General features: G+C 40.1%; 1 protein-coding gene across 1 annotated transcript in view; it reads right to left on the bottom strand.

Annotated features, from left to right (window-relative positions):
- Positions 1-1,238: 1,238 nt before the first annotated feature.
- c2cd3 (C2 domain containing 3 centriole elongation regulator) overlaps positions 1,239-18,598 on the bottom strand; it is a 165,806-nt gene continuing 148,446 nt past the window's right edge. The window contains exon 33 of the mRNA XM_072262790.1: positions 1,239-2,664. Within this exon, the coding sequence (XP_072118891.1) occupies positions 2,533-2,664 (132 nt within the window). The 3' untranslated portion in view covers positions 1,239-2,532. The remainder of the gene's footprint in view (positions 2,665-18,598) is intronic.

The raw sequence follows: 18,598 nt of genomic DNA, 5'->3' as shown, positions 1-18,598 counted from the left end.
GCATGCCTTTTTCTTGCTGTTGCCATCAGGTAGGAGGTACAGAAGTCTGAAGGCACACAGTCAGGAACAGCTTCTTCCCCTCTGCCACCCGATTCCTAAAGACATTGAACCCTTGGACACTACCTCGCTTTTTTAATATATTATTTCTGTTTTTTGCACAATTTTTAATCTATTCAATATACGTATACTGTAATTGATTTAGATATTTAATTATTATTGTTATTTAATTTTGTTTTATTTCTATATTATGTATTGCATTGTATTGCTGTTGCTAAGTTAACAAATTTCACATCATATGCTGGTGATAGTACACCTGATTCTGACATAGAATTGGAAGACGTAGAATCGTTGTGGATAGAATTAAGGAACTGCAAGGGCAAAAAGACCCCGATGAGAATTATATACAGGTCTCCGAACAGTAGCCAGGAAATGTGATACAAATCACAACAGTAGCCGGGATGTGGGATACAAAATGCATGTCAAAATGGCAATGTTATGATGGTCATGGGGGATTTCAATAATCAGGCAGACTGGGAAACTCAGGTTGGTGTTGGATCCCAAGAGAGTGAATTTGTAGAATGCCTGCGAGTTGGTATTTTAAGAGCAGCTTGTGGTTGATCCCACTTGAGGATCAGCTATTCTGGATTGGGTGTTGTGTAACAAACTGGATTTGATTAGGGAGCTCAAGGTAAAGGAATGTTTAGGAGACAGTGATCATAATATGATAGAATTCACCATGCAATTTGAAAGGGAGAAGCTAAAGTCAAATGTATCAATATTACAGTGGGGTAAAGGGAATTAAGGAGGCAAGAGAGAGAAGTTGGCCAAAGCTGATTGGAAGGGGACATTAGTAGGGTAGGGATGACGGAGGAGCAGCAATGGCTGGAGTTCTTGGGAACAATTCAGTTTTAAATCTTGAACTGTGGGGCACCTTCAATGGGAAGATTGCTGTTATTCAAGATGGCAATTTACTACCATTTTCTCAAGGCTAATTTTCAACAGGTTTAAATACATTCCTTAATATATCAATAAAACTGTTAACTAGTGTTATATAACAGCAGTAGAAAGGACCTATGAAAACATATTAGATCGTGGCTACTGCAATACAAGCTGTTATATTATTAACATATCACAATTTGCTGCAGCAAGATATTCCAACTGTTTTTCCCCTGATAGGAGAGAAAATTCACCAGAATTATGTATAGCCCCAAACCCATCACAAATGAAAACTATTGTAATACATTAAAAATAATTTATTATCAAATGGCAATTTTGTTTTGATAAACATAATTCTGTCTGATACAAATATTAAAATACAAGATTTAACTTATTTCATACCAATACAAAAATACATTCAACGGCATTATAACTAATGCAACCCTTTAACCACATGTATACCCTGCCCTACGGTATTTCCTGTCTGCAGTACTTTTAGATTCTCACATCATCACAGTGAATCTTGTTATATTAAAAAAAAACACTGACAGTTTACCACTGGTCCAATTTTTGTGTGTTATTGGCCCAACATAACCATATTACCAAAGATAGTGTAGTTCCAAAGTAATATGCAAGCAAGTAAGTAGTTTGAAGAAACTGCTCCCATTTAAGATCTACCTCATTGGTTCACATGACCTGACTGCGCTGCATATCTAAGAACCAAGACTGGGTATTGGATTATGACATTTCTTCACTACACACCTCTGACCAGCATACAGCATTATTCTCAAAAACAGTCTCTTCTCTTTGCTTCACACCAGATTAACTGAATGGTATCAGATTTGTAACAAAATCCTCCTATGCTGAGTGTTCAGCTACAATTACATATACCGTAATCGAAGAATGGGATCACTCCTAGCTCAAGTATCAGAAACCCCTATAGCCAACATTGTTCTGACTTGAGAAGAATATTCATTAACCTTCAGTTGTTAGGTGACAATAAACTGCTTCAGTAATTTGTGTCATTTAAATGGATCATGTGAACTGGTCTATTTGAAAAATAATTTTCTTATAAATGAGCAATGAAAACATTGTAATGAAGCATGTTGCCGGTGTATCACTTCAATATTTTATGTCGTACAGAATATGGAAAAGATACCATCTTGCAAATGTATACTGAGTGTTCTTCAATGCCCTATAACCTCCCATTTTGGATGCTGTGCATAGGACTTATACTGCTGTGAAGCAAACAGTGTAAATGTCAGTGGATAATGCCAAGGCTTGGAAGCAAACTCAAAACTTTAATTTCTGCTTTGTGTATTTTGAAGAAAGGACTGAATGCACTAAATGTTCTGAATAAATAAGGAACAGTATCTGATAACTATAGACATGAATGAACTATGTTTTTTTCCCAGCAGCAAAGGAACTGAAGAGTAGGGTAATCAGTCTTACAGTTCTCACCGTTCAGGTCCAGATACTATACAGCTTAATAGTCACATAAACCATTAACTACTAGATGAATTTACTTGGAGACTCACTGATTTTTGGGTGTGAAGTACACAGGCTTTTAAAGCATTATTGATTAAAAAGATCATCTCAGCTTTTTTCTGTAAAGTGCCCTGCAAAAATCTTTGCAATTCTTTCAGTTTCTTCTTTAGATAACACCTTTGAAGTTAACTTTTGTCGATTGCTCTGTCGAGAAGCTCTTGTCAGATTTGGAAATTCATTCTGGAAAAAAGTAAGTTAGGAAACATATTTGAAAGGTGAATACAAAACCAACAGAGGCAATTTACAGTTGCAAGCTGCCCCCAGCACATCCTTGACACAACCGACACATTTCACTGTATATTTTGATGTACATGTGACAAAGCCAATCTGTTTTTTTATCTTTCAAATATCTTCCCAAAGACAAAATTATTTGTTAAATTGCTATTACAATCAGATCAGAATAATGCTATCTAATTCCATTCTTACAAGCAAGAATATGTCCATCTATTGGGGGAAAAAAAACTGAAGGTACAGAATATAGAAAGAAAAAACCTGGAATACTTGACCAGAAATTAGATTGCATCTTCCTTTGATACACTCAAATATTACTGCATATAGTACAAGTACCATATCACATCCCAACAAAGAGATCAAGAAATTGGTTTATAAACATCTAAGCAAGAGTTTTAGCATCTTTTCTGGCTCATAAAGTGTATATCCGGATCTTCTTGGGTCCCAACTTCTGCCACTTTGCTGCACTGCACTCAAACAAAAAGACTGTTGCCTGCAATCCCCATGGCACCTGTAGTTCCATGGGGGGGGGGGGTACACTTCAGTGCAACATAGATCAAGGTCAGGCACCCACCCTGAATCACATGCCGCACTGAGCCACACACAGCTATCTGTGGGATGATCATTACATAACATTGTTTTATCATTACATTCTCCAAAAACTACATATTAATCAGAGAAGTCTGAGTACCTTGGTATGTGCAAGAGCAATGTGCAATGAATATGCGCATAAGCTTTGTGCTCCCTTGTGGAAGATCCCCACGTCAGATGATGTCTTACACGCTACTTCAATGATAAATGCGTTTTTCTTGGCCTGTTAAAGTATGTTTTTACTTCTGGGAGCTGGGATCTCCAATTCATTTCATAAGATGTGTATTTATGCTAGGAAGATATTAATAGTATAAACATATTTCACAACTGGAAGTACCTGCTGTAATTTCAGCTGGAAACAATCACTTGCGCAATTGTAAAATTTACTGCTAAGATCTATTTGGATCATTGGATCTAGGGTTGAGAGGGTGAACAGCTTTAAGTTCCTGCCATACACATCACCAAGGATCTCAAATGGTCTGTACATACCAGCTGTGTGGTGAAAAAAAGCACAACAGTCTCATCTCTTTCACCACAGATGGTTGAAGAAGTTTGGCATGAGTCCCTAAATCCTAAGGACTTCCTACAGGGCACAATCGACAGCATCCTGACTGGCTGCATCATTGCCTGGTATGGGAACTGTACTTCCCTCAATCGCAGGACTCTGCAGAGAGTAGTGTGGACAGCCCAGTGCACCTGTAGATGTGAACTTCCAAATATTCAGGACATTTACAGAGACAGGTGCGTAAAAAGGGCCCGAAGGATTATTGGGGACCCAAGTCACCCCAACCACAAACTGTTACAGCTGCTACTATCTGGGAAACGGTACCTCAGCATAAAAGCCAGGACCAACAGGCTCTGGGACAGCTTCTTCAGCCAGGCCATCAGACTGATTAATTCACGCTGATACAACTGTATTTCTAAGCTATATCGACTGTCCGGTTGCACATATTATTTAATATAAATTACTATAAATTGCACATTGCACATTTAGACAAAGATGTAATGTAAAGATTTTTACTCCTCATGTACATGAAGGATGTAAGAAACAAAGTCAATTCATTCAATTCAATACATGGTACTGAGAAGAAAGCACTACACAATCCATGTTCTAAGCATTCTAGTACACTGTATTATGACCTCTAGTAAATAATCTTGATGACAAGCCATAACTATGCAGTGGGATCCCTTACATTTTAATTTTAAAGTTGTGTATCTTAGCTTCAAATGCAGATAGATTCTTGTGAAAGTTCCACATACTCAATCCCCAGTGTTCTGGAAGGCAAGAATTACTGTTTTACAGCATGATTAGGGGTTGGCTATCCTCCTCTGATTTGGCCACTGGACAAAGTAATATCTGGTATGTGGCTAATAGTTTCAAGAAAAACAGGTCAATGCTGTTTGCAATGCAGATGCTATTCTGAATTCAGTCAAAGGGGAAATCATTTTCATGGTCTATTTCACACATACTCATGAGCAAATAAGGTAGTAGCTCAAGCAAAATTAAAAGTGCATTTATTATCAAAATACGCTGGTATACATCACCATAAATTACATTAGAATGAATTTGCTTGCAGGCATTCAACGAAGAAATACAGTAGAGTCAATGAAAAACTAAACCAATGTGCAACAGACAAACTGCAAATACAAAAAAAAGTAAATACATATTACTGAGAAGATTATTGTAGAGTCCTTAAAAGTGAGTCCACAGGTTGTGAATGTTGTTATTCATGCTGGTTCAACTGTTCCCGAACCTGGTGGTGTGGGACGTAAGGCTCCTGTAACTCCTTCCCAATGACAGCGCTGAGAAGGCAGCATGGCCTGGAGGGGGCGGGGGGGGGGGGGGTGGTGGTGGTCTTTGATTTTTGGATGCTGTTTTCTTGTGGCAGTGTTGTTTGTTTTGTTGTTCAGTTGTTAAGTCAAAGCTGACTCTGTGACCTCATGGACCATGGGGTTTTCTGGCAAGATACGGAAGTAGATTGCCAGGCCTTTCTTCCACACAGATACTGCTGCTGCCCAGGTTGGAAACTGGCTGGGTTTGAACTCAGTACCATCTATCTTGAAGTCCAGTGCTGATCCCACAACACCACCAGCCGGTCCGTGTTGTTTGTAGCTGTGCTCAATGTTGGGGAGGGCTTTTTCTACTGATGAACTAGGCAATACTGTATTACCAATGGGTGCCTACCACCTTTCCAATTCTTATTTTAATTAAACCAACTCATTTGAATTAAGGGAAGGGCTGAGAAGAATTCTGCCGGGGCATAGTACACAAAACAGCTGCAGGGATAAGACTTTGTAGATTGGCTAAGGTGGCAATGGAGAGACTAAAATACAATAATATGACCTTTTAGTTTGAGATGCCTTGAGAACTGGAACCATTTTTATCAAGTGGGAATAAAAATCTTACTGTTCCAACAAGATTTGTGATGAGTTAGTGGCGGGGTGGAAAGAGGGAAGTATAAACATTGGAGAGGCTTTGTTAAATAGTATAATTTGACTGTGGGGCAAATTTTTAAATACTGCCGCGATTTTTACATAAAGTTGATGCACGTCAAAAATCTTAGTCACGTAGAACTGGGATATTTTGGTTGAAAATGTGGATTAGAACAGAACTCACTGTTCTAGTGACAGTAATTAGGATGGGCGCCACAAATGTACATTTAGGATAGAATATTAGTGCCCAACTGAAACCCTGGGACCTGAGAGCTGGTAAAGTATGGATATAGGAACAGGGAACTGGTCACAGGTTGGTCAAACAGCAAACATTATTGCTTATTTGAAAACAGGGATAGATACTATGAGTAACATACACAAATGCTGGAAGAACTCAGCAGGTCAGTCGGCATCAATGGAGAGAAATAAACAGCTGCGTTTCACGCTGAGATCCTTCTTCACCTTAGATGCTACTGACCTGCCGGGTTCCTCCAGCATTCCGTGTTAATCTGGATTTCCAGCTTCTACAGAATCTCTAATGAGACAGATACCTTGATTTATCCTTTGAAATATGCTGAAAGTCAAAAAGCACAACTGTCCTCATGTTTAATCATGTCCATGCCTATCTATATTAATCTACTTAGGGTATATCCTTCTATATATTTCCTAATTAAGAGCCTGTCTGAAGATCTCTTAAAAATTGTAAGTGTATCTGATGCCACCACCTTCTTTGAGAGTGTGTTCCAGTTCTCAAAAAAACCCTTATCCATCAGATCCTCTTTAAACTTTCTTCTCACCTTATGCCCTGACAACTGCAATCATAATCATAATACTTATGTCATTCAGTCTCCTTCATTCCAGTGAAAACAAGCCTAGTCTATTCAATCTTTTCCCATAACTATGCGACAGGTAGATAAATTCAAAGTAAACTTATTATCAAAGTATATACAGTATATGTCACCATATACAACTCTGAGATTTGTTTTCTTGTGGGCATACTCAGTAATACAATAACCATAATAGAATCAATGAAAACTGCACCCAAAAGGACAATCAGTGTGCAAAAGACAACAAACTGTGCAAATACAAAAGAAAAAGAAAGAATAATAATAATAAATAACAAGAACATAAGATGAAAAGTCCTTGAAAGTCAGTCCATAGCTTGTGGGAACAGTTCAGATATGGGACGAGTGAAGTTATCTCCTCTGGTTCAAGAGCCTAATGGTTGTGGGGCAATAACTGTTCCTGAAGCTGGTGGTGTGAGTCCCTGATGATTGTTGCTGCTTTCCTGAGACAATGCTCCATTGAGATGTGCTCAATAGTGGGGAGGGTTTTACCCAAAGTGAACTGAGCTGTATGGAGAGCTTTTGGACGTTGGCCTTCATAAATCAAAGTACGGGGTACAGGAGATGGGATGTTATGTTGAAGTTGTATACAGTGTTGATGAGACCAAATTTGGAGTATTGTGTGCAGTTCTGGTCACCTACCTACAGGAAAGACATCAATAAGACTGAAAGAGTGCAGAGAAATTTACAAGGATGTTTTTGGAACTGGAAGATCTGAGTTACAGGGAAAGGTTAGAACTTTATTCCCTTGAGTGTAGGGGACTGAGAGGAGACTTGATAGAGGTTATACCAAGTTACAAGCAGTATAGATATGGTTAGGGAAAGCACGTTTTTTTTCCACTGAGGTCATACTAGTACTGGAGGCACTACTACTAAGGGTGAAATATTTAAGCAGGAACTGAAAGGGAACTTTTTCACTCAGAGGGTGGTGTGAGTGTGGAATGTGCTGCCAGTGGAAGTGGTGGATGCAGGTTAGATGTTAATATTTAAGATAAGTTTGGATAAGTATATGGACAAGAGGAATATGAAGGGCTATGGTCCAGGTGCGGGTTGATAGGACAAGGCAGAATAAGTTCAGCATGGACTAGATGGGCTTAAGGGACTGTTTCTGAGCTGTACCACTCTATGACTCCATAACTATCGTCCTCTAATCCAGGTAACATCCTGGTGAATCTCCTCTGCACTTTCTCCAGCATCGTCACATCTCTCCTTTAGTGTGGAACACAGAATTGCACACAATATGCCAAATATAGTCTAACCAGAGTTATGTACAGTTGCAACATGAAGTCCCAATGCTCATATTCTATACCCCAACCTATGAACACAAGCATGCCACATACCTTCTTCACCACTCCATCTATCTTTGTTGTCACTTTCATTCATCTGTAGACTTGAAGACTGAGACCTGCGGATGCGTCCATCTACTTTCCTTCATGCCTTTCCATTCCCTCATTTGATTTCTCAAAATGCATAACGTCAAACCCTGGGGTTAAATTCCAAAATCGAATGCTCCCCTAACTTTCCATCTGATGTACATCCCACTTTATCAGGGCAGAAATGGCTAAGACAAGGAGGCAGAATTTAAGGTGACTGGAGCACAGTGTAGGGAGGATGTCAGAGGTGAGTTTTTATTTTTACAAACAGATTAGTGGCTGCATGGAACACACTGCCAGCTGTTGAAGTGGCGGCAGATACATTAGGGACATTTAAGAGACCCTTAGACAGGCACGCAGATGAAAGAAAAATGGAGGGCTATGTGGGAGGTAAGGGTTAGATTGATCTTAGAGCAGGTTGAAAGGTTGGCATAAAATTGTGGGCCAAAAGGTCTGTACAGTGTTGTAATGTTCTATGTCCCCTTAGACAATGATCCTTGCTACCCAGAACCCCATTTTTTACATATTCCACTAAATTCCTAATCATAACTATTACATGCACATTCAATTCATTAATATATGTCACAAACATAAGAAGTCCCTGCGGTATATGACTAGCTACAAATTCAACTTCATGTTCATTGTCATTCAACCATATACATGAATTCTGTCAAACTTCTAACAAAAAAGACCACTAATTTAAAAAAAATCCTTCCACCACTACCCTCTGCCTCCTATCACTATGCCAATTTTAGATACAATTAACCATGAAAAACTCTTTTCAGGCTTCTAGCTGGGAACTAGTATCAATTTTAACTGACACATCAATTACAACTCTTGCCATGTTCATCAGGGACGTTGACTGGGCATGTCTATTCCAGTGGTATTTATACCCCTGTCGTCTGTCCCTCCTGATTGGTTAGTTCTCGTCCATTCAGGTTTCCACTTTCCCATCTTGTTTACAATCAAATTCCAGTTCTTACACAAGAGTGAGACTTTTGTCTGTTAAAAGTTATTTTTCTCTATTTTTATTTCAATGGCTTCCTTCACCAGGTAGCTCCAAAAGCCGTTGGCGCTTTGTACCATCCAATGCAATGTTCTGTTACTGCCGATTTCTGCAGCAAACCCAAATGGATACACATTCCGCACTCCTTGATGCAGGTTTCCACCATGCGTCCCATCTGGCCAATATATGCTGCAGAAACATGATTGGATCAGGAGGGATGGACAACGGAGGTATAAATACCACTGGACTAGACATGCCCAACTATTATCCCCGATGAAGATGGCAGAATTTGTCTTTGAAAAGTCGGTTAAAATTGATACCTGTACCCAGCTGAAAGCTGCAAAGAGTTCATCCATCATATATGCCAGGAAAGCACTAGATCCTTTTTCCAATTAGCCAGTTCCCCTTGGACACATAGGGTGGCAGTGGCATGTTTGAAGTAATTCTGAAATATAAACAAAATATAAACTACAGAGTGTTGTGGACATAGCTCAACGCCTCATGGAATGCAGCCTCCCCTCTATGCACTCTGTCTTTATTTTTCACAGCATCAGTAAAGCTGCCAACATAATCAAAGACCTCACCCATCCTGGCTGTTCTCTCTTCTCCCCTCTTCCATCAGGCAGAAGACACAAAACCCTGAAGATACATACTACTAGGCTTAAGGACAACTTCTACCCTGCTGTTCTACCTCAAAGTACTGCGTAATGATTTTAAGATTAACACAATTTTAGATGTGCTTTATTTGTCACATGTAAATGCATTGTTTGCATCAAATCAAATCAGCTGGGACTGTGCTGAGCAGGCTGCAAGTGTCAGCATGCTTCCGGCATCAACACAACATGCCCACAACTCACTAACCCTAAATGCACATGTTTGGAATGAGGGAGGAAACTGGAGCACCTGAAGGAAACCTACGCAGTCACAGGAAGAATGTACACATTCCTGACTTATTCGGAATAGAACCCCAATTTTATAGCCGGTACTTTAATGCATTTTGCAAACTGCCACGCTACCATGCCACCGCATATCCTATCTATAGGAACAGTTAAGCTTTTCACTGTATCTCAGTACTTGTGACAATGATAAACCAATTCCAATTCCAAAAAAAGAAAAGCGGGAAATACTAAGCAGGTCAAACAGTATCTGCTGAGAAAGAAACAGACTTTATACTTGAAATCAAGAAGAGACAAAAAAACACAGATATTGTGTGGAGTTTGGGTAGGAATCAGGGTGGGAAAAATTAATGATATCATTGCTCTTTGACAATAAAGAGGAAATGATGAGAGGAAATCATCTGAGATGAAATTAAGTCAAAGGTACTTGGGCAGGTTCAAAGTTCAAAGTAAATTTATTATTAAATTACATGTCTATCACCAGATACAATCCTGAGATTCATTTTCTTGCAGGCATACTTAATAAATCCATAATAGAATCAATAAAACACTGTACCAACTTGGACGTTCAACCAGTGTGCAAAAGACAACAAACTATGCAAATACATGAAGAAAACAAACAAACAATAAATAAATAAATATCGAGAACATGAGATGAAGAGCCCTTTAAAGTGAGTCCATAGGTTGTGGGAACATTTCAACAATGGGGCAAGTGAAGTTGAGTGAAGTTATCCCCTTTGAGAGCCTGATGACTGAGGGGTAATAACTGTTCCTGGACCTGGTAGTGTAAAACCTGAGGCTCCTGTACCTTCTTCCTGATGGCACCAGCAAGAAAGGAGCATGCCCTAGATGATGGGGATCCCCGATGATGGATGCTGCTTTCCTGCAACAATGCTTCGTGTAGGTATGCTCAATAGTAGGTAAGGCTTTACCCGTGATGGACTCGGCCACATCCACTACTTTTTGTTGGGAGTTTCTGTTCAAGGGCATTGGTGTTTCCATACCAGGCTGCGATGCAATCAGTCAATATAGTCTCCATTACACATCTACAGAACCATATGACCATATAACAATTACAGCATGAAAACAGGCCATTTCGGCCCTTCTAGTCCATGCCAAACTCTTACTCACACCTATTCCCACCGACCTGCACTCAGCCCATAACACTCCATTCCTTTCCTGTCCATATAGCTGTCCTAAATTACTTTAAATGACAACATCAAACCTGCCTCAACCACTTCTGCTGGAAGCTCGTTCCACACAGCTACCACTCTCTGAGTAAAGACATTTCCTCCTCATGTTACCCCTAAACTTTTGCCCTTTAACTCTCAACTCATGTCCTCTTGTTTGAATCTCCCCCACTCTCAATGGAAAAAGCCTATTCACGTCAACTCTATCTATCCCCCTCATAATTTTAAATACCTCTATCAAGTCCCCCCTCAACCTTCTACGTTCCAAGGAATAAAGACCCAACTTGTTCAACCTTTCTCTGTAACTTAGGTGATGAAACCCAGGTAACATTCTAGTAAATCTTCTCTGTACTCTCTCTATTTTGTTGACATCTTTCCTATAATTTGGTGACCAAAACTGTACACAATACTCCAAATCTGGCCTTACTAATGCCTTGTACAATTTCAACATTACATCCCAACTCCTATACTCAATGCTCTGATTAGTAAAGGCCAGCATACCAAAAGCTTTCTTCACCACCCTATCCACATGAGATTCCACTTTCAGGGAACTATGCACCATTATTCCTAGATCCCTCTGTTCTACTGCATTCTTCAATGCCCTACCATTTACCACATATGTCCTATTTTGATTAGTCCTACCAAAATGTAGCACCTCACATTTATCAGCATTAAACTCCACCTGCCATCTTTCAGCCCACTCTTCTAACTGGCCTAAATGTTTCTACAAGCTTTGAAAACCTACTTCATTATCCACAACTCCACCTATCTTAGTATCATCTGCATACTTATTCATCCAATTTACTACCCCTTCAACAAGATCATTAATGTATATGACAAACAACATTGGACCCAGTACAGATCTCTGAGGCACACCACTAGTCACCGGCCTCCAATCTGACAAACAGTTATCCACCACTACTCTCTGGCGTCTCCCATCCAGCCACTGCTGAATCCATTTTACTACTTCAATATTAATACCTAACGATTGAACCTTCCTGACTAACTTTCCGTGTGGAACCTTGTCAAAGGCCTTACTGAAGTCCATATAGACAACATCCACTGCTTTACCCTCGTCAACTTTCCCAGTAACCTCTTCAAAAAATTTAATAAGATTTGTCAAACATGACCTTTTATGCACAAATCCATGTTGACTGTTCCTAATCAGACCCTGTCTATCCAGATAATTATATATACCATCTCTAAGAATACTTACCATCAATTTACCCACCACTGACGTCAAACTCACAGGCCGATGATTGCTAGGTTCACTCTTAGAACCCTTTTTAAACAATGGAACCACATGAGCAATATGCCAATCCTCCAGCACCATCCCCGTTTCTAATGACATTTGAAAGATTTCTGTCAGAGCCCCTGCTATTTCCACACTAATTTCCCTCAAGGTCCTAGGGAATATCCTGTCAGGACCCGGAGACTTACCCACTTTTATATTCCTTAAAAGCGCCAGTACTTCCTCTTCTTTAATCATCATAGTTTCCATAACAACCCTACCTGTTAGCCTTATCTTACACAATTCAATATCCTTCTCCTTAGTGAATACCGAAGAAAAGAAATTGTTCAGAATCTCCCCCATCTCTTTTGGCTCCACACATAGCTGTCCACTCTGATTCTCTAAGGGACCAATTTTATCCCTCACTATCTTTTTGCCATTAATATAACTGTAGAAACCCTTGGGATTCATTTTTACCTTACTTGCCAAAGCAACCTCATATCTTCTTCTAGCTTTTCTAATTTCTTTCTTAAGATTCTTTTTACATTCTTTATATTCCTCAAGCACCTCATTTACTCCATGCTTCCTATATTTATTGTAGATATCTCTCTTTTTCCAAACCAAGTTTCCAATATCCCTTGAAAACCATGGCTCTCTCAAACTTTTAACCTTTCCTTTCAACCTAACAAGAACATAAAGATTTTGTACCCTCAAAATTTCACCTTTAAATGACCTCCATTTCTCTATTACATTCTTCCCATAAAACAAATTGTCCCAATCCACTCCTTCTAAATCCTTTCGCATCACCTCAAAGTTAGCCTTTCTCCAATCAAAAATCTTAACCCTGGGTCCAGACCTATCCTTCTTCATAATTATATTGAAACTAATGGCATTGTGATCACTGGACCCAAAGTGCTCCCCAACACAAACCTCTGTCACCTGACCTATCTCATTCCCTAACAGGAGATACAACACTGCCCCTTCTCTAGTTGGTATCTCTATGTATTGCTGCAAGAAATTATCCTGCACACATTTTACAAACTCCAAACCATCCAGCCCTTTTACAGTATGGGCTTCCCAGTCTACGTGTGGAAAATTAAAATCTCCCACAATCACAACCTTGTGCTTACTACAAATACCTGCTATCTCCTTACAAATTTGTTCCTCCAATTCTCGCTCCCCATTTGGTGGTCTATAATACACCCCCAAAAGTGTTACTACACCTTTCCCATTCCTCAATTCCACCCAAATAGCCTCCCTAGATGAGCCCTCTAATCTATCCTGCCAGAGCACTGCTGTAATATTTTCTCTGACAAACAATGCAACACTTCTCCCTCTTGTCCCTCCGATTCTATCACACCTGAAGCAATTAAATCCAGGAATATTTAGTTGCCAACCACACCCCTCCTGTAACCATGTTTCACTAATAGCTACCACATCATACTTCCAGGTATCAATCCATGCCTTAAGCTCATCCACCTTTCTTATAATGCTCCTAGCATTAAAATAAATGCATTTAAGAAACTTTCCACCTCTTACTCTCTGTTTATCACTAACGGTGCAAACAACTTTACTATTTTCTTTATCTTCCTTCTCCCCTGCATCTGTTCCTACACTCTGTTTCCTCTCCGCCCCCCCCCCCCCCCCCCCCCGCCGTATCTAGTTTAAATCCACCGGAGCCTCTCTAGCAAACCTACCTGCAAGAATATTTGTTCCCCTCCAGTTCAGATGTAAACCGTCCCGCTGGAACAGGTCCCACCCTCCCTGGAAAACTGCCCAATTATCTATAAATCTGAAGCTCTCCCTCCTGCACCATATCTTCAGCCACGTGTTGATCTGCGCTATCTTACTATTTCTAAACCCGCCTGCATGTGGCACTGGCAGCAATCCTGAGATTGCTATCCTGGAGGTCCTGTCCTTTAACTTGGCACCTAACTCCCTAAACTCACCTTTCAGGATCTCCTCACACTTCCTACCCATGTCATTGGTCCCTACATGGACCACGACATCTGGCTGCTCACCCTCCCTCTTGAGAATACCGTGAACTCGATGCGAGATATCGCGGACCTTGGCACCAGGGAGGCAATAGACCATCCGGGATTCTCGATCTCTTCCATAGAACCTCTTATCTGTCCCCCTAACTATCAAATCCCCTATCACTACTGCTCTCCTCTTTTCCCTCCTTCCCTTCTGAGTTGAGGGTCCCATCTCGGTGCCAGAGACGCAACCACTGCAACTTGTCCCTGGTAGGTCGTCCCCATCAACAGTATCCAAAACAATGTATTTATTATTGGTGGGAACGGCCACAGGGGTGCTATGCTCATTCTGTCTATTCCCCTTCCCTCTTCTGACAGTCACCCAGCTACCTGTCTCCTGACTCTTAGGGGTGACTATCTCCCTGTAACTCCTGTCTATTTCTGCCTCTGCCTCCCGAATGATCCGAAATTCATCCAGCTCCAGTTCCCTAACTCGGTTTGTCAGGTGTAGTCCAGCCTCACCTTACGGTCCGACCTACAAGCGCTTGCGCAGTCGCGCCTTGTTCAAATGCACATTGAAGCATAACTGTTACAAAATAGGGAAACTGTGAGGTTAAATGATATTTATAATGCAAACTTACGAAAAAATGTAATCCTAACCCAAACCCCACTTAAAAAAGCAAAATGTTCAAATTATTGACTGTACACAATGAAATATGATGTGTTCAAAATGTACTTTTTGTAGAGCTTGGTCCAAAACAAACTTGCAGCTGAAGATGTTTGATCAATTTCTGAAGCTTCTAAAGGATTTTAAAATAAATCTTGGTGCAACTGTTTATTGTAAATGCAACTAGTTTTAGGAACAGTATTAATGACGCCTCCAATTAATGAGAACAGAAACTAGCAAGTTGTCAGCACTTGGGATTTTGTTCCCTTCTAATACTTCACAATCAGCTGACTGCACTTAAATTTTTGTCTTGTACCATCATAACAGCTAATGACATTTCAACAGATCTGGCTGGAACTGGCTTTAACTGTGGGTATATCTATGTGTTGCCTATAGAGTCTACGAAACTAAATTATTAAGGGATATTCTCCTGTCCAAATTATGGACAACCTAAGCTTGATTGGTAACAAATTATTTCAATTATGAATGGAATAAAAAGAGATACCAGTCACTGAATAAAAGTGTAACATTTGCATTGGATTGAGTGGAATTTGTCTGCTGATACTGGGTGAATACATAAAAATTATTCCATCATCTCTGATTTGTATCAAAGTAGAAATCTGGGTTTCAGTTTCACCTGCAGCCCTTGATGGCACACTTTGATATTCTTTAAGAATAAGATTAGACTGAAGGTGACAAAAGATAATGCAACTGTAAAAGGCATCATAATTAAACTGAACTTTACCCTATTCTCCCTCCTCCTCATCCAGTTCAGGGCACTGACACTGAATGCAGTGCTACAATTTCTTCCCTGGGTGAAAACAATTGCTCAATAGCGAACTAAAGATCTAAATCAGAAATATTTGGCCGAGGAATTGGTGAAGGAGGGAGGGGTTCAGTTTTATGGATTATTGACCTCTCCTCCAGGCAGATGGGACCTGTACAAACAAGATGGTTTGCCTTTGAATTGGAAGTGAACTGATATCCACACTGGGAGGTTTGCTGGTGCTACATGGGAGGATTTCTACTGGAATGGTGCAGGATGGGAATCATAGCAGCAGAGCAACAACTGGTTGGGTTGAGGGCAAGAAAGATGTAATGACACACAAGGAAGGAAGAATAGCAAGGGGCAAGCTAAGAAACATGGTGGGACTGATGGGCTGTAATGTGTTCATTCCAACGTTAGAAGCCTTATGGGTAAGGAGGATGAACTTACAACCTGGATCAGTACTAGGAATTATGATGTTTGCCATCAGAGAAACCATGGTGTATGAGGGGCAGGACTGGTAACTAAATGTTCTGGGGTTTTGTTGCTATATATGTGATAGAGACAGGGTACTAAGCTGAGAGAGGGAAAATTACAAGAAGAGCTAAGGGATGTTGACTGGGAGCAGCAACTGTCAGACAAATCCACGTCTGACATGAGAATTGTTTAAAGACCAGCTGATTGAGTTCAGCATTGCCACTTTATTGCTTATTTGAACATTTTTATTAAAATGTTCAGAAATGCATTTTTTGCATTGTTTATAAATGGCAACAATTTAAATACGAGTATCATATGCATTTTTAATTTACCAGTTTTAAGGATGATCAAGTTACAAACAGAACTTTAAACATAATGGAAATATTGTACTCTGATCACTCATAACTTCCAATAACACCAGGATCTTATACTTCAGTCATTGATCAAAATGTATTTGGCACATTGGTTGCTTATCTAATATAATTCAGTATTTTTGCACTGCAATAGGTCTTCTTCAATGTAGCTCAGGATAAGTTCAAAAGGTATCAGTGGATAGATGGGTTGGTGTGAGAAAATTGAAGTTCTTGCAAGAAAAGGATTATAGGTGGAGGAGAGGACTGGATTAAACACAAACACAAGAAAACACTTGACTCCTTCCCCCTTCCTTTCCAGTCCTGATGAAGGGTCTCATTCCGAATCGTTAACTCTTTTCCAAATATGCTGCCTAGCTTGCTGAGTTCCTCCAGCATTTTGTGTGTGTTGTGTTAGACTGGATTAAAATATTTATTTTAAAATGGTCTGACAAGTTTTGCCAATGTGAATACACAGAATTACAAGCAGGAACAGAGAAGGATAAGAGATGAGGCAGCAAAGAAAACAAATTAGGAAGAAAAAGTGAGTAATGTTAGAGTCATAGAGAAGTACAGCACAGAAACAGGCCTCTTGGCCCATCTAGTCCATGGCAAACCACTTAAACTGCCTACACCCATCAAGCTGCATCAGGACCATAGCGCTCCATATTGCCACTATTCTTGTACCCATCCGAACTTCTCTTAAATGCTGAAATCGACTTGCATGCACCACTTGTGCTGGCAGGTCATTCCACTCTCTCACGACACTCTGAGTGAAGAAGTTTACCCTCATGTTCCCCTTAAAATTCCCAACTTTCATCCTTAACCCATGATCTCTGGTTGCAGTCCCACCTAAACTCAGTGGAAAAAGCCTGCTTGCATTTATCCTATCTATACTCCTCATAACTTTGTATACCTCTATCAAATCTCCTCGGAATCTTCTATGTTTTAAAGAATACAGTCCTACTCAATATTTCCTTATAACTCAGGTCCTCCAGACCCAGCAACATCCTTGTAAACTTTCTCTGCACTCTTTCAACCCTGTTTACATCATTCCCTGTAGGTAGGTGACCAAAACTGCACACAATACTCCAAATTAGGCCTCACCAACGTCTTATAGAACTTCAAGATAACATCTCATCTTCTGTACTCAATACATTGATTTATGAATACCAATATGCCAAAAGCTTTCTTAACAACCCTATCTACCTGCAACACCACTGTCAACGAATTATGGACCTGTATTCCCAGATCCCTTTGTTCAACCACACTCCTGTGTAAGACCTACACTGGTTAGTCCTACCAAAGTTCAAACCTCGCACTTGTCTGCATTAAATTCCATCTGTCATTTTTCAGTCCATTTTTCCAGCTGATGCAGATCCCTTTGCAAGCCACAATAGCCTTCCTCACTGTCCGCTATGCCCCCAATCTTGGTGCCATCCACAAATTTGCTGATCAGTTAACCACATTATTGATACAGATGACAAACAACAAAGGACCCAGCCCCAATCCCTGTGGCACATTACTAGCCACAGGCCTCCAGTCAAGAGGCTACCCTTTACTACCACTCTCCGGCTTCTCCCACAAAGTCAATGTCCAATCCAATTTACTACTTCATCCTGTATGCCAAGCCACTGAGCCTTCTTGACCAGCCTCCCATGTGGAACCTTGTCAAATGCCTTACTAAATTCCATGCAGGCAGCATCCATTCCTTGCCTTCATCCACTTCCTGCTAACTTCCTTGAAAAACTCTATAATATTGGTTAGACATGACCTACCACTCACAAAGCCATGCTGACTATTCTTAATTAGTCTATGTATCCAAATAGTTATATTTGGAAAGTTAAAATCACCTACTGTAACAACCTTCTGTTTCTTGAAACAGTCTGTGATCTCTTGACATATTTGTTCCTCTAAATCCCTAAGACTATTGGGTGGTCTGTAATATAGGCCCATTAACATGATCATACCTTTCTTATTTTTCATTTCCACCTATAATACCTCCCTAGTCGAATTCTCCAGTCTGTCCTGATGGAGAACTGCCGTGACATTTTCCCTAACTAGTAATGCCACTTCTCCTTT

Source organism: Mobula birostris, chromosome 7 (genome assembly GCF_030028105.1).
Source record: "Mobula birostris isolate sMobBir1 chromosome 7, sMobBir1.hap1, whole genome shotgun sequence".
In the NCBI taxonomy this organism is placed as follows: Eukaryota; Metazoa; Chordata; class Chondrichthyes; order Myliobatiformes; family Myliobatidae; genus Mobula; species Mobula birostris.
The sequence above is the reverse complement of the archived record's forward strand: the minus strand, read 5'-3'. Positions and strand labels throughout refer to the sequence as shown.